General features: G+C 36.7%; 1 protein-coding gene across 1 annotated transcript; it reads left to right on the forward strand.

Moving 5' to 3' along the window:
* Positions 1 to 3,821: 3,821 nt before the first annotated feature.
* Positions 3,822 to 6,454, forward strand: LOC105268778 (PI-PLC X domain-containing protein 2). Its single transcript, XM_011308602.1, has 5 exons — positions 3,822 to 4,135; positions 4,350 to 4,564; positions 4,633 to 4,843; positions 5,067 to 5,331; positions 5,563 to 6,454. The coding sequence occupies exons 1-5, from the start codon at positions 3,841 to 3,843 to the stop codon at positions 5,816 to 5,818; spliced, it is 1,242 nt and encodes a 413-aa protein (XP_011306904.1). The 5' UTR covers positions 3,822 to 3,840; the 3' UTR covers positions 5,819 to 6,454.
* Positions 6,455 to 17,291: the final 10,837 nt, after the last annotated feature.

The following is a 17,291-nucleotide window of genomic DNA, read 5'->3' on the forward strand; positions in this document are numbered from 1 at the left end:
AGGTACTTGGACGAGTGGGAGAGAAACAAAGGGCTAAAGAGAGTTGGGGAGTATAAAAAGCCCTGAAATTTTATCGAAAGTCCATGGGTTCCCCCCCATCCTGAATACCGAGTGCCTAATTAAAATAAATCAGTCAAAGTGTTCGAAGACCAATTACCTAATCGACTATTTGCTCTTGCTCTTCCTTGATTTGTATTTTTCAGCTGGAAAGGTTTATCGATAAAAGCGGAGATGGTGAACTAAAATGGTCGAGTTGATGTGGTACTTGATGGACGACATGGAGGATTATGCAGAATTTTCATATTGTTCGGATCCTCCAGATAAATGGGACACTTTATAGTCCTCTTTAGGATGCTCCCGAGATAAGTGCATCTAGCCCGAATTAAAGGCGTGCATCTGAGAATGCATGGCCACTGCATTTCATCTAGGAAAATGCGTTCCCGAGTTGAAAATTTAGTTCTACATTTTCCTCGTGTCTTGTGAGTTACTCCGATATTTCACTGGGTTCGTGACGATATATGAAGATACAGTGAATACAATCATCTTCACATCCTCGGTTGTTATAAAAATTTGAATGACGAGGGTTATTGAATAAATGGGGTGATTGAAAATGGCGGAAAAAATCGGGAACCTCTTCAATATTTCGGTGATATTATTAGAAGTTGGAGGAAATTAGAATAAAAATTTAGAGCGAATTTCGTTAAAATTTGGAGCAAATCGGAGTGTTATAACGGGATAACAGAAGAATTGAGTTACTCCATTCTTTCCACCATTTTAGGGCCACCTTTCTGAGGATTAAAATGGCGGGGAATGGAATAACTCTTTCATTCTCCAGTGATCCAAAAATTGGAGGAAATTCCAGCTGATTTCGTTGAAACGTGAGTTAAATTGGGATTTAATAAAAGAATCACAGAAGAATCGAGGAATCATCCGCTTTTCCCTTTTTTGGAGGCGTGTTGCTCCTGTGGCAGCCAGAAATTAATAATAAATAAGAAAGACCTTCATGTACGAGGAATCGCTTCTTCGTTTCTTTCCACACTACGTAATTTGTTTACTCTATTAACAAAATATTTAATGAGAGTGGAGGCGCACGAGAAAATCACTCCTGCAAAGTACATTTGAAACTACTGCGCATTTCTGACACTCGGAATACTTTAGACTCCATTAACACCAGCCATTACAGATAGCATTTTGTTTAAACATTCGGGCTATGGTATTTTTATTCGAAATTTCAGGCTATTTCCAAACTCGGAAATTCGATGACTTGAATTTTCCACAAACATTCCTTCTCATAAATATGAGAAGCGCTATCAGAAACATTAATATTAATGATAATTACCACATGTTTCTGACGCACATTCAATTGCATCTAAAAGCGTTGGGATATCAATCCATCGACAAATCGTGTGTTACTCTGCAATTGATTTTATTGTAAAGATCGCAAAAATGAGAAAAAGCCGCAGATAGAAGTAAATAGATCACAATAATTATTGAATATCAATTCATACCTTGTTTGACATTTTGCAATATTATGATATTTACGAGCGGTGGATAGAAATAACAAAAGACTTTTTTGTTGCTCAAGGCAATCTCCACTAGAAAAATATTCATTATAACTCTCTTTTGACGTCATCGCAGGTAAAGAGAGAAAGCAAATTATGCTATTGAGGAAATAATAAACTCCATTAAACCCGTATTGCACACCATTGAATATCATTGCAGGGGAATTAGTAAATTTGATGTCTTTGCTTTGACTGCCAAATGCACTTTCCGCACATGAATTCAACGGATTAAAAAACATTACCACTGACACACGATTAGTACTGACTCCATTAATTAGCGATATCAATCCTTCATATTATTTTATAAATATCGTTTATATATATTCTCCTGATTCAATATCTGTCTCTAATCTCCATTAATCTACTCGTAATCTACTCTAATCTTCCAAATTCAATAATATCGTACGCGAAAGGATGAAACCATGATTATTAAAACATGAAGAATGAAGAAGGCATATGTGATGTTCAGAATCATATTCATATATATATATATAGATACATATATGTTTAACTCCTCTACTCGAAGGCTGTGACTTATATTGCAATGAGTAGTTGATGCCTGTAATTAGACTGATGACATTTCCTCTCTTCATACGAGAATCTGGTATACATTTAGGATTTCGCCACGAACTTTAAATCATACCATCCTATTTTCATGCTTCGAAGGGTCTGAATCGCGGTTGATATCACAGACATGGCTGAATTAACTCATAATGTATGAATTGTCGTGAAAGATCTCACGCCGGTAAGAGACAATTGTATACCTGACTGAGCAGAGGAAGTTGAGGAGTTCCTCGCAAATTACACTCTACAAATAAATTCCTTCGATCAGTCAAGACTATTTTTAAAAAGTATCTCATTTATTCATCTCATTATTTATAATTTTTTAAAATACTTACCATCAGTGAGTGAATTAATTATTTCCAGTACTCACTCACACTCACATTTTGGTATTCAGATAATTCAACGGAATGCTCACGTGTAGTTCAATTAAATTACAGGATTCAATGAGATACCCTGCAGAAGATGCACGTTGTTTACAACAGGTACGGTTCTGGCTTCAGCATAATGTCGAGGATTCCATGTAGACTGAGAGCCTCAATGCTCCTCATTTCGCCACAGGCTGTTATTTCCTGCTTGTTCCACTTCCTCAGCACCTGAGCATTAACCCCACACAACTTCCGTTTTCTCCGTCTTGCCTTGCGGATCTGCCAATCGTCCTTAATAATCTGTCCCTCATCTTTCATCGCGATGTTGTACATGGTTGTTGTCTCGGATTTTCAACGCTAAATGAAATTTATCCTTGTAAATATTGATATTATCATCATCAACACTAGCATTAGCGATCATTATTAGTCTCCTAATAAACCAAAGAACTCCAAAGAACGATAGATGGAATTTATTTGAGCTAGTGTATCCATCACAACTTATAGTCTCTGCAATTCAAATTTGATTGTCTCGCAATTAAAAAGAATTTGCAGTAATAAATGGCAATTTAAATCGATTTGATCAAGAATAAATTGTATTCTCCGTTAAAATATTTAAAAATACATAAATATTTACTTGAATATTAAATAAATGGATAGATTTGAAGATAGAAATTGATTTTAAAGAAGTAATTAGTAACACGAGTACTGAATGCCAGGAATAAATAATTAATGGTATTTAATACTTTAAAGCATTGGCAATGAAAAAGCCATTGAAAGCACACCAAAGACATCTGTAATTAAACATGATAATAAATTAATTATTATCATCTGCTCACCGCTGCTGATTGATGGATATTTAATGGATTCAATGGATCAGCAAATATGCATTGGACTAATTTAAATTCTAGAAATGTGTCCCTCCAGGCGTACGATATATGGGGTGTATAAAGTATTGACTGTTCAGAATGTCGATCGGTCGCATGATATACGATCCACGAATGATATTGTTTGTCAGAAATGAATTTATGTCGTCATGTGAACATCCACTTGGATACATAATATTTGACCCTGTCTCGGATCTTTCAGTCTCTATCTCTGAAATTATTATCAATTTTTGATTCACATTTTATTTCATCCAAATAAAGTAATATCCACGAGAGCGCTGATGGTAAAATACAAATTTCCTGTCACATAATATTGAGATCAATATCACCATGACCATCAGACCATGAATATTCATGATCGTCAACTCTTATCATCTATGTTTATGATGCGGAGTTTTACCTTTAAAAACCAATGTAACGATTGCAGTACTAGTCAGTGAGTAATATTTTAAGAAAACATTAACAATGTATCAGTTATTACTCGTGTGCTTTATACATTTTTTTTTTAGTGTCGTATTATCGAAAAATTCTGACAACATTATTATTGTTTTTTCATCTGGAGCTATTACTGCCACGAAAGTACCGAATGAATTGAGGATTTATTATAATCATCCTGACTTTGTTCAGGGAGATAGTCTGAGAGTTTATGATGTCGAACCTAAATCTTGGCGGGTGGCTAAACCTAGATTTGTTATGCAGTTAGAAGGAGTCAGTGCATTTGTGAAAACTGGTCTTAGGGCACCCCCGCCTTTTGGGATGGGTAACTATTTATTTAATTATATTTGAACTAATTGATTCTATTTGGTGTCCATTGGGTGATGACAATGGATTGTCATGATGAATACAAAAAAAACTACAGAAAAATGCCCGCGGGGTTTTTTTCCTATTGAAAATTTCCTTTCTAATAAATTTTAATAAAATTTCTAGTTCGTTTTGAAATAAACAATAGTGTATGAATCTTGAATATATTGCAGATAAATATTATGCAATGATCATCCGCAACGATACGTCTCTAAAACGTTACAGTGACCCCGGCCGATTTCACTGGATGGAAGATCGTAAATCATTACTCGAAAATTTGAGTTTGCCCCAGCTTTTCATACCAGGAACCCACGACTCTGGATCCTACCAACGCCCCGGTAAAGATGGAATTGTAAAAAATCTGACTGCAAACTGGGCCATTTGCCAGGTCCGATGTTCTTTCAATTCTTCATAAATTTCTCAAAACAATTCTTAACTCAGACAAGATACTTTCAGGACACATCCATCTTCGAGCAATTAGAATCAGGCGTTCGATTCCTGGATATACGACCAGCGTGCACCAAGATTCTCGGCCCCTGTAGCACCTATTACGTTAATCATGGACCCGTAAAGATGGTACCGATGAGCCAAGTGATCCATGATATCGATCTATTTTTAAATATCACGAAAGAAATAGTGATCTTTTCCGTAAAACAATTCCCCAGTGGTACGTACTGAAAAAATTCCTGTATAGAATAATATAAATTTCCAATTCCCGGAAGATATTTTGAAATTAATTGCAAACGCATCCCATCAGATCATTGGATATTGACAAATGAAGATGATTACAGTCAATCCTTTTCACTGACCGTCTCCCCTGTATCGTCCATTTGCTATGATTATTTATTTAATTTTATATTAAATTACTATCTAAATTTTGAATTATTCAGGATTCGACAATGAGAACGATCATCGACATTTCATGCACTACTTGAAAAAGAAATTGAGTCATCATATTTACCAACATTCGAGTGCCAAGAGGGGATGGGCAACACCGTTGAGCAAGTATTGGTTGAAAAATAAAAGACTTATAATATCTTACACCTCTATGGATTATTTGGACTCAGCAACTTTCTGGCCTGGGATAGAACAGCGATGGTGTAACTGCCGAGAATTTCCAACTCTCCACGACTTCCTTCGGTCTCCAGCTAAATGGTAATTAGCAATTTGGTACTAGAGCAATGATACGCACCAAATGATGTGATCAGATGTGAGTACGCGACTCACATCTGATTAGCAATGTAAATTGCAGTCAAATTACACGTAAAATTGATGAATTTTACGTGGTACAGCAGATCGTTTTCCGTTCTAGAATAGCATTAGAAAACTTATTCAACGTTTGGTCCCAAGTCTTGAATTATAAAGCTTTATTTTCATTCTTCGAAGGAACTCAACGGTAGTCCCCGTAGCAGACATGGCTGAATTAACTCATAATGTGGGGAGCGTCGTGACGGATCTCACACCGTTGACAGACAATAGTATACGTGCCTGGGCTGATGAAGCTGGGGGATTCATTCCGAAATGGTATCATGAGGAATTTAATTCATCCGCGAATATTGTTGCAGTCGATTTTCTGCATGCCAGTGGTATCGTAGATCTTGCTATCTGGTGGAATGAAAAACGGGCCCAATGGTCTCGATAGGGACTCACCCCACGCCGAGAAATATCGAATAAAAAACTGCACAACCCAATTTCCTTTATAGATTTCAGACTAGTGTAGACCCTAGACTCTGTACCATCCACTTTAGCTGAAAGAAATATTCAAAAAAAAATTTACCATCTCACTGATTTTTATTCGTTACGTTTAACCCCTTCACTGCTGGAATAATGAAATACGTAGAAAAATATTCTCTGGATTTAAAAAAAGATTTTTAAAAAATTCCACAAACATTCTTCGCTTCAGGTTTACATATTTCCATATTCATTTCGTCTTTGCTGAAGCCACTTCATTTACATGGACCTTAGGTTCCGCGATTATTATCTTACTATTACCAATTCTGTAATTAACTTTGAAGTGATGTATGGTTACTTGCAACTCTCCATTGCACAAACAAAAAAAAACGACGACACTTAGAAGGATGAGCAATATGAGCAATACGGTTTTTTTTTATAGACTTGTATTGTTTGTTTATGGATGAGATGAGTCTTTTGTGATGAGGATGGAGATCTCTTTCTGTCCCTGGGTAATCGAGGCGAGGGTCGAGTAATATTGTTTGCATAGAACTGTTTTCTTCAGTAAATAATAGTAGTTTGATTAAAGTGAATCATCCCAAGTGTCCACCCGTAGTTCAATCAATTACCCAATCATGCTTTCATCCAGGCACCCAATGGCCTTTCACCCTCGCCCACACCCAGATCTAATTATTGTCGTGGCTTACCCGGAGTGGAGGTAAACCCCTCGGATAATGTCTCAGAGATGCCTTGGCTCTAACAATAATTAAAGAAAAAAAGAACGAGCGTCAACGGAAATGGAATCCACCTCAGAATAATAACAATTCAAAATGAAATGAAGTTTTTTTAAAGGCAGTTTTTTTCTTCTTAAATGCTTCGTTATAAACAAAGTTATCAGTTTCACAGGCTAATTATTTGTTCAAATAGTTGATAATCGGTTAAAAAAATTGTGAATTGAGGGGATTAATTTGTAATTTCCAGAAGAATTAACGATTCCACGGTGTTGAGTCGCTGCTGACGCTCACCCGTATGCACCCTCATTGCACAATGTATGATGAATTAGCGAGAATGCCACAAAGTGTTTTCATCTATGCTCCCTCTCCCCTGACGCATTCATACCACATCTCCCATCCATGTATGCCGCAAAGTGCCAACTTTGCGCGCCACTTTCTCACCCTTCTATTCTATTCATAAACGTGACATCAGGTTGATGGCAAAAGCGTACTAATTTACCAATATGGTGAGAAGTGAATTGTCAGTGTCAGACACCACTTACTCAGCAATTTCTCTGTTTTAAGGACCATTAATTGTTTTGCAATTTTCATCACATGAGTTTTACATTTATAATGTCTTCTAAAATTATCACAATCGAGACTCTCATAATGGATACTTCATTGATTATTTTTTAAGAGTTTGTGATGAAACTTCTGGGCTGTTTGTTTTTGAAAAATCCGGAAAATGCCGGAGGGAAGAATCCTTTCAACACACCTGCACGGAAAGTTCGTACTTTGCTTTCTGATAAGCGGGGGAAATTTAGTACTTCTCGCCCTCGGGTAGAAAGTTGCGCTCTAGGACGGAAAGTCTTGTCTAACTTAACTTGATCAACCAGAGGTACTTCATTTTTGGACTGCACACCTAAACATGTTGATTAAGAAATAAAAAATAAAAATGTATTTCTAATGTCAAATGAAAATATTTAATTCCACCTTCTTCCAAGTGTATATCACACTGATATATTTAATAGACTCAACCAAGACCCGCTCAACGCTCTTAATGCACCCCAAACATTCCCCGAATAATTTTTTTAGGGGCACGTCTAACTGATTTATATCCCCAAGATTACGTTTTTATGTCTTCCCTTTCAAGTAACGAAATACTCCGAAGATTCTGAGTGAAATTAGTGAAAAGTATTCCTAACAATTAACTGGCAGGGATGAGAAATTTGATACTAGATTGATGTGTGCTCAATAGTTATCATCCCACGCCGCAAAATTTTAGAGAGAAAAATGTCCTCCGAACTATTCATCCTCATTACAACGAATCCCTTTTAAAAAGAAACATGTAACGTTTTTTGTTGACTTTTTTATTCATATCATACTATACATGCATGTCATATAATATCTCATTTTAATAAAATAATCATTTGTCTAGAATAAGAAAAAAAAATATTGTATTTATCAATTAAAGCTAATTAAAGAAAAAAACTCAAATTCCCCAAATTAGGGGAAATTTTGTGTAGATATTTAAGATTCTTTGAATTAATTAATGAGATTGACAGATGGGAATGAAATTAACAGTAATTGAAGAAAAAAATTCTCAATATAATAGAAATAATTGAAATGTGAAATGTAAATGATTAGTTATTTTATATCATTATACTGTTATTACTGGAATGGATAGGATAATTTATTCTGGAGCTCAAAGATTGCGATGCGGATGTCATATTGTAGTGAAGGGAATTGGTGAAAAGTTTGATTAACACTGACGAAGACACCGGTATAATTAAGGCTGCTGACGTGTCCCCAATAGTTATCACATTTCCCCTCAACTTGGGAGTGCACACACGTGCGATCGACTGGCAAAAAAAGGTGGGGATGAGTAGTTTTACGGTCAATTCTGGGTGAATTTTACGGTTGGCCCTGGACCCCCAGAACATGCCGAATTACATTCGTGAAATTGGCAGTCCTTTCTGCTCCGCGTGTCGCAACTGATAGCACTTTCATTCCAAAGGGTGTGATCAAACCCTGCGGCTGCAAAAAAAAAAAAAAAACAAAAGTCGAGAATTAACAAAAATGGAAATTCCTCGGCGGTTGGAGGTAAAAAAAAAATATTTGAACGAGAATTTCCATTTGACTAATGAAGTAGCAAAATAATTGAAGCGTACTCAGAAAGAAATGCATTAAACGAAAAAATGAGATTCATTACGAAATTAATTATACAGAGAGGGAAATTCACGACACAAAGTTTCGTAATACCAGAGACGTTGTGTCGAGGTATACCCTGGTGCTTGGTAAAATTCGGAGGGAAAATGCCGAGGGGTGCGACAGTATAGCGACCCTGTGGATATTAGTGTTCTTGAAAAGGGAGAAATAAGGCGAGACGTGAAGGAGAAAAGCCAACGCTTCGGACAGACGTGTTTTGTACTTGCCGGAAATTACCATTTTTTTTTATACTTTTTCATTTTTTTGGATTGATAAATCATGATTTTCTTCTCTTCTGAGAAAAATGAGAAAAGGAAAGGGAAGTAAAAGCGATTTATCTCCGGCAGATATATACTCTAGGATGAGATTTTAAACGTATTTCGTGAAGTTCAGTGTTTTTCCCTTTTTTCCCTGAGTTTTAACGTTGTCATCAGCCTCTGTTGTCATTTCCTGTGTGATATCGCGATCATTGAAGTAGTCTGAGGACTCAGCTTAAATTGTATTTGATGAAAAACCGCCGTCATCTCTGGGATTTAAGTCTGTGCTCTCAATAATTTTTCTAGTAATTTACAGATTGCCAAAAAAAAATCATTAAAGATTGATTAACAATTACGTAAATGGGGCGACGTGTCGTTTCGTCAAGAATTACGGAATTAATCTCAATGTTTACTCCAGTTTGCGGTAATTTTTGCCTAGAATTACAGAAAAATGGCAGGAAATTAACGCACTATAATTCTTCATTAATTTTTCTCTCCATGTACACGAAACTAAAGTATACTTGAATCAAGTCCCCTTTATACTTAATTCAAGTAAATAGGTTATACTTAAAGCGAATGTATTGATTATTCTGTTCTACACTCATAATCTGTTGAAGGATAATTAAAATCATTTACAATATTAATAATAGAATAAACTACAATAAAGTTTCCAAATCCAAAAATAATCATCAATAATTGTGTAAATAACCAAGTGATCACCCATTGATTTTCAATTAATATCAAAAGGAATTAGCATACGAATAATGAACAAGTGCATTAAGACGGATCAGAGAATTAATCCTGGAGAAAATCCACCGTTAATTGCACCGCAAATATCGAATCGTCTCTCATGGAAATAAAATCAATTACGTCTGCAGCAAAATTACATTACTCTGATAGTTCAGTAATCAGGATTCTCAGGATTGTTTGCAACATTTTATCCTGTTTCTTAGCCTTGAAAACTTTGTTGTTAAAAATCCATGATTGTGTAGAGGCACAACTTCAATGTATCAACAGAAAAAAAAGAATTCGGGTTCTCTTACATTATTTTTGCCCCCAGTTCAATGAATTTCCTTACTCTCCTAGTGTGGTTTTCTTATTTCTTTTAAAGTAGAAAATCGGAACTGAACAGCTACCCTGCACAGTCTCCTTTATCCTGGGCGGAAAAAGGCCACTGTCTCCTTCAATTTCGTTCTCTTGTACTTTTTTTTTGCAGTCTCAACGTGTTTTCCTTACCTCCGGGAAATAAACCTGGAGAAATTCAAATCGAGTTTCCGAGAGTGAATAAAATCCCAGAGTTCATCAATTTGATTTTATTTTATCTCGATTCCGATCCTCTCATCACCAATCGAATTTTAATTTGAAGAAAATGTATGGAAAAGCTATGAGGATTTCCATGTCATGAATTTATACGCGCGGATCAATTTTCCTGAGATTTATGACAATAAATTCAGTTCAGCGATATTTACACCACAAAAAATATTTCTGCAGAATAGATTGAACTTCATTGGATTTTAATTGAGATTAATGCAATGTGTGATGTTTCATGTGATTACGCGTGGGAAATTCAATATGAATGTGCTAATTAATTATCAATAAAAGCAATTGTCAATATTACTGAATGGTAAACGATCTATCGAATAATTGTCTTTATGAGTACCATGGATTGGTTGATTAGCGGCTAATCATTCTTCCATGGTAATCGATTAGCATCCCGTATTTCTCGTTGGAAAATAATCCAATATTGTGGATAAAGAGAGAGAAAAGAAGAGGAAATAATAAAAAATTACTGTTTCGACTTCACGACGCGTGAATTATTTTGATGTACGAGTGCAGATAAAAAAAAGTGAAACAAATACGGAAAATCATCAGAAAACGTAGAGCAAAAAAAGCAGCAATTGAATAAATTTAAATTAGACAACAATTCGCGAGCAATGAGTCGGATTTTCGTGGGATATGTATGAATATGAGGGATATGGAAATTTTATTACAGAGTGGAATGAAAATGATTGAAGAATGGAGTGAGAGATCTCTTTTAATTGCCGAGTGATTTTTTTTTAAACCTGCCATTAACTAAATCGATTCTGCGAATTAAACGCTGCACAGAAAGAAAAATATTGGAAACAGTACGTGAGAAGTTGCGTAAAAATGAGTGAAATGTAAACGAGAGGTGATCGGCGGAATGGCAAAAATTACTCCGCGGAAACATTGAGGGAAAATTTACGAATCACTTGCGTAAAATTTATTGTACCGTCTCCAACATGCCCGGAAAGGATTTAACCCATACACCAGAGATTTGTTATTGTTATTGTGTCGATCGTCACCACAAATTCTGTCGATGACTCAAAATGGCTGCCGATTTAACGTCTAGAACCGTAAAAACGTACGTACGATTCTAGTCACATTAAATTAACGGGGAATCGAGGAATCTTTACGTTCTTTGACGTGCTTTTTACTGGAAACTATAAGTTTTACGAGTTGAGAAAAAAATACGTGACAGTACCATCAATAATCCGGAGCAAATAATAAAATTTACTGACGGTCTCTTATTTTTTACCATGATGTCAGATAAAAATCACTGAAATCATTTTTCAGCCGACGATTACGTGACCAGTGACATCGGTTTTTCCTGCATTTTCCTGTCCGTGTAGATGTTCAGAAATGATTGCAATAGAAACAAAACAAAATTGATTCATTACTATTTACTGCTGCATTATTAATTACCGTGTGTTCTTCTTTAAACAATTTTTTGTATATGACTATCGTTTAAGGCGCTTTCGTGAAATGAGGAAGGAGTAATTAATTCAATCGGTAGATAACATAGATTGTTGATAAAGCTTTGGAGGGTATGAAAGCCCGGGGATAGCTGGATGACATTAGTTTGATTACGCCGGGGTCTTTTGTGGTCAACAAGTTTAGTTGTCCTTTGGTGGAACCCTGTCGAATCATCTTGTAATTCCTTCCAAGAGCTACAGCTTCCTTGCAACTTCGAGATGATTCAGTGGAGGCACCGAGTTTCTAGTCCGTTCGACAGATTTTACCACCACATTATTTTCATTCGATCATTCATCCGATTTTCTCATTATGCCTCAAAATAGTTTGAAATGTTATGAAACGGGAAACTACCAACACTGAAAAAAAAATTTTCTTTAGCAAGAATATTTACTAACCACAAGAAAATATATTTGGCAGTAGTAAGTCTTATGGGAGTATTTATACAGTGATCACCAGATTTACTGGTGGGAAGAAAATATTCTTGGCAAAAATAATTTTTTTTCTCAGTGAAGTTTCAAATAAATGTGTGCAGATTTTGGGATTAAAAAAAAAATCATTAAAACTAGTAATATCCAAGATAAAAATCTGAAATTCTGTGAAATGGTGAATGTTATTTAGGAGAGAATCCGGGGAAATTTTCAGATGGATCGATCAAGTAAAATCCCCTTTTTTCGAATCTCCCAAAAACTACTTTCTGAACTAAATTTTCGATAAAATTTGATAAATCGTTACAAAAGTAGAACTTAGAAAAAATTGTTCACGGTAGTGAAAAAAGACAAAGACAAGACATTGAATGATACCAAAAGTTATAAATAAGACATTTTTTCACGTCAATTTTACCAATCATTTCTTCGAAATTCGCAGAGAACTTGAAAAAGGAGAAGATATCAGCAATAAGTCCGTAAGTATTTCACAACACAGACGATATATAGATAGATCGTTATCAACATTTTATATAACCGATATATTTCGAGAATCCAAAGGGACCTGAACTTGAGAAGTATTCTCCTGATAACGACTGAAACGCAATTGTAATTAAGGGACAATCGAGGAAGGACCGGTTAGGGTCGCAAGCAATTCCCCCGGATTAGTTCAACTAGCTGATAGAAATAACAAGATTTCCGCCTTAAGAACAGTAAATTTACGTATAAATAGTTTCAAATATTACCGGTGAAATCCCCACCCTTCGATAAGAGAATATCTCTATATTCCAATGGAGTAATGAAATTATTTTGCGCACGAATACGCAATGTGTGATTTAAACTAAACCGAATTATCCTTCGGTACGCTGATAAATCATTTCAATTTCAATTCGGCTGTCACAGCCACATTGGAAAATCTTTTTCGAACACAATATGGGTCAATTATAGGCCAATTAGGTAAATTGAAATAAAAAAGCGAGTGACCCGAGATGAAAAAGACCCTCACGTCAAACAAAATGAATGGAGTTTGTATAACCGACGCGGATGGGATTTCCTGATTTCCATATCGTCCATATAAACGGAAAAGGTCAAAGTAAATTGCCCTCAAAGCTAAGTGATAGACAGCAAATGAATATAATTAAAAGTTTGCTCATATCTATAAGTAAAACTTCAAAAGCCATAATATGATTATAATTTTTCAATTTAGTGGAATGTTTCTCGAAACCTTCAGTTCAACATACGTCAGAGAGGAAAAAACAACTCCACAGCTTCATCTTCATTTTCGAATAAAAATTTAATCTTTCCTTCAACATGTTTCCTGATTTTACCTTCTGTACTTACGGCATTCGTTTTATCAAATAAGATTCTTCTTCAAACATGAAACGAAAATTATCAGTAATTTTCTCACTGAAAGTTCCAAAAAAATCGCTCTATTTTCCATGAATGTACTACAGCTGCCTGACCTTGAGAGTTTTACGAGCTTAAAAAAAATATTGGTCCTTCACTAATTACTTAATTAAAGCCAAGATTAACCGGTAATACAATCACCTGAATACTTGACCAAAACTAAATGAATATCTCAACTTCAAATTTGAAAACCTCGTCTTTCCACTCATAATTTCCACGACTAAATCCACATTTCCTTTCTCCAGCTTTCCGCGGACATCTTCCAACAAATTCCCAGATTCCCCGTATACCGGAATCAACTTCATCCTCTCCGAGAGAATTAAACAAAGAAAATCATTGGCAACAGCTCCACAAAAGCCATTTACTCAGAGCACTAAAAAAAAAAATCCCATTTACCTCGAAAAACTGTACCCCCACGAAGTCCCAGCGGAGTGTCCCCTCCCCCAAAAAACATCCCCTGGCAGAAGGAAAAGGGCAAAGAGGGACTGGTCCCTCTCGATCTCACCGAGATCGGATGTGGAGTCGGAGGTTCGTAATCCGTATCACATCTTTCTCCGTCTGCATGAAGTACCCAAGACCTTCCTCTTCATCTCAGCATCTCTCTCAGCATCCCTCATCCCTCCAGATCTCGCAATACACATTCGCCCCCCCCCCCCTCACCTCTCCACCCCATCTCCACCCCGTCATTCCCCTGTCCTTTTCCCGAAAATCGATTTTGCCCCTGGGCCGCGCCCAACAGCACAGTCTCGAGTTGGAGGAGTTAGCCTCATTTAACCGAGAAGCCTTTTGCCTTTGCCGCGTTTTCCTTGCGTTTCGTTGCGTGCGTCGATTCATCCCTTTCTCTCATCCCTCTCAACTCATTCCACGCAAAAAGCTCCTTCGACCCAACGTCACTCCAAAAGCTCGCCCGGAATCCTCCCCTCCTCCCCTCCTCCACCCTATTCCCTGTTTTCGTCTCCATTTCATTCTTTTCCACTTGTTTTTTTTCCCCCTCCCCCATTCTTTTTTTTTTCCTTTATTTTTCACCCCCTCTCCACCACTTTCCAACGAGACAATACCGCATTCTCGCGCTCAACCGCCACTGGCGTGCGTATACACTCATATATCGCATTACGTACCATCCCGACTGTAAAAAAAAAGAAATGAAAGGGAAAGTAGAAAGCGGGGTAACAAAAAGTGAATTAAAAACCGAGGTAGGGTAATTTCGGTGGAAATGGACGGGTAGGGAAGTTGGAGAATTAAAATAATTATGTTAAATAATTAATGCATAGTATGTGGAAAATTCGGGGATTTGGAGTGACCTAGGAATCAGGAGATATCGTCTCAGTTTTATCCAGTTACCCCTCGTGAGTGAGGACAGGGGTAATTCAAACTAAAAATCTCAAGCTTCTCATTTACCTCGGAATTACCCCAACGTAAAAAGTGTTTTAATTGTACCGACGCCCCAGACGCTCATAAAACTGTTCATTAACTGTGGTTTTTTACCTTCAAATTACGCCAATGCTGTCCAGCCTGTTTTATTTAGAAGATACTGGAAAACATTCCCTTTGACGCGACGCGATCAGGATCGCTTCAAATATTTAAACTTACTGAAGGCCACTGGATCGTAACCACCGCAATGAAAAAATAAAATAAACCTACGGAGAAAAAAAAAAGAAAAAAACTACCCACATCAAACCCTTGTGGCAGCTTGAATAAATAATTAATGAATTTTCACGTAAACGAGTTTAACTCGGTGGAGAGGGATCGGTGAAGGGTGGGTGATGGTGTCCAGGGTATCTGGGGTTACTTCTGAAGGCCCTTGGAAGGTTCTAGCCACTCGACCGTGGCTTCAAATGTGCCTGTCCTCACTATCTCTTTCTCTCTGTACACCATGAAACAATTGTACCAACTTTACATTCATTCCTAGGATGCTTTTGCATTTCTACACTGCGCACCCCCTCAAGGCATTAACCCCCGCATGACCGATCCCGCAAGACGCCTCTTTTTACGAGTCAATGACTGTAAAATTCACCCTGGCCTTTTTGCCTTCTTCTCTTTCCAGAAACTTTTTTTTTCATATTCCTATTTTTCTGTACTTTCCTCTCTTTGCTCCAGATATGTGCGGTAACCGATTTTTGATAACTCGATTTTTTCTGGCAATTCATTGGCTTCACCATTGACACTTCTGCTATTTTATTGTTATTATCTATAACAAAAGCATACACAGAAAAATATTTTTTGAAAAATTGTATATTGATGCATTAGTGGCGGAATATATTGATACATACTACTTTGTGGCTCGAAATCGCTCGAATTTTGAATTTAATCTGTTGAAATTCGGGATTTTATATTTGATTATCTGAAAATTACCGGTCAGCCCCTTCGCCCACCACCCCCTGCCCCCTGGCCACCCTCTATTTATTTGGTTTATGATTACAACAAATTAATGAATGTCCCCACAAGACCAAATACTCAAAAGGTGAAAATTTACACAAGTTCATCTCATCCAGCATCCGACAAACTGAACTAAAATTTCGCTCTTGCAAATGTATATTCACCAGCTGCTAGACCCAGAACACCTGCAATAAAATGCTAAAATTACAACGACTGGTACCTAGATTCACCATTCCATATTCATATTGAGATATCCATAGTGCAACATTTAGTTCAGCCCGTAGGAGTCTGAATGGAAGAAACTCATCTCCAAGAGGATTCTGTTGTTCTACAGAATAATTTCCTGGGGCATTGGCCTATTAATGTTGCGTAGGAAAGCCCCGATTATTCGACTCATTGATTATTTTCGTGAAAATCAGCGATGATTAGGCTTGGCGAGCTATTAGACCATCTACAGTATACTCGACGGGCAAACGCGATTCATGATTGATCTAGGGACAATATCTACAGCATTGTAGTGACGCCTATTTGTGGATCATTTGACACGGTGCAATGAACACTTTACCGGGCCGTTTGGTCGCATCAAATAAACGTTTCCTTTGTGGGTGAGGGTGGACAGGGTGGACTAACCGGTCAGCGCTTCGTTGACTCGGTCCCTCCCCCGAACGTAATTATTAATTAATATCTAAAAAAGGTTTATTGTTGTGGGATCGATAATTTATGCACGACAGAATTTTTCGACTGAGGGATTCTATGGTCCGATGAGTATGGATAATATAATAACCAGACTGGACGTGCTCGTTCGAGTAATGAAAAAAAAACAAGGATGTGATAGAGGGGACGTTTACGTGTCTGTGCCAAGTTACTGGGGTTCATGAAGTATTGATGGATATTCCAAGGAAAACTTTGCTCTTTTCCCTGCTGGAGTTTACAACGGGAGTTGCCATGAGTTTTTCAGTTGAGTGTCACCAGGGAGTATGAGTCTCATTACTTTTATATGCACTTTGATCTAGGAAAATCTTGTATGAAATATTTTTTCAAAAACTCTACCTGCTGACGGTGTGAATATACAATTAATTTTTCAGTGATATTAAATTCATAAAAATGGAATAAAGTGCCTGATGAAGAATACATACAGCAATCGAAATGTAAACAGGACAAATTAAAGAATTAAACAATTGAAGTAAACTTTCATAATTATAATTACCGTGACATTAACTGATAGAGGAATTTTTTAAAGTGTTTAACAAAAACGGTTTGAAGAGTGATAAGAATATTTTTCATAT

Source organism: Fopius arisanus, unplaced genomic scaffold (assembly GCF_000806365.1).
Source record: "Fopius arisanus strain USDA-PBARC FA_bdor unplaced genomic scaffold, ASM80636v1 scaffold00061, whole genome shotgun sequence".
NCBI classification, from domain to species: Eukaryota; Metazoa; Arthropoda; class Insecta; order Hymenoptera; family Braconidae; genus Fopius; species Fopius arisanus.

Bases quoted from the DNA above. Each gene is read 5' to 3' on its own strand.
- LOC105268778 (XM_011308602.1), top strand. From the start codon at position 3,841: ATGTATCAGTTATTACTCGTGTGCTTTATACATTTTTTTTTTAGTGTC. The intron at 4,565-4,632 runs GTCCGATGTTCT...AGATACTTTCAG, and splicing joins CAAACTGGGCCATTTGCCAG to GACACATCCATCTTCGAGCA. The intron at 5,332-5,562 runs GTAATTAGCAAT...CATTCTTCGAAG, and splicing joins CTTCGGTCTCCAGCTAAATG to GAACTCAACGGTAGTCCCCG.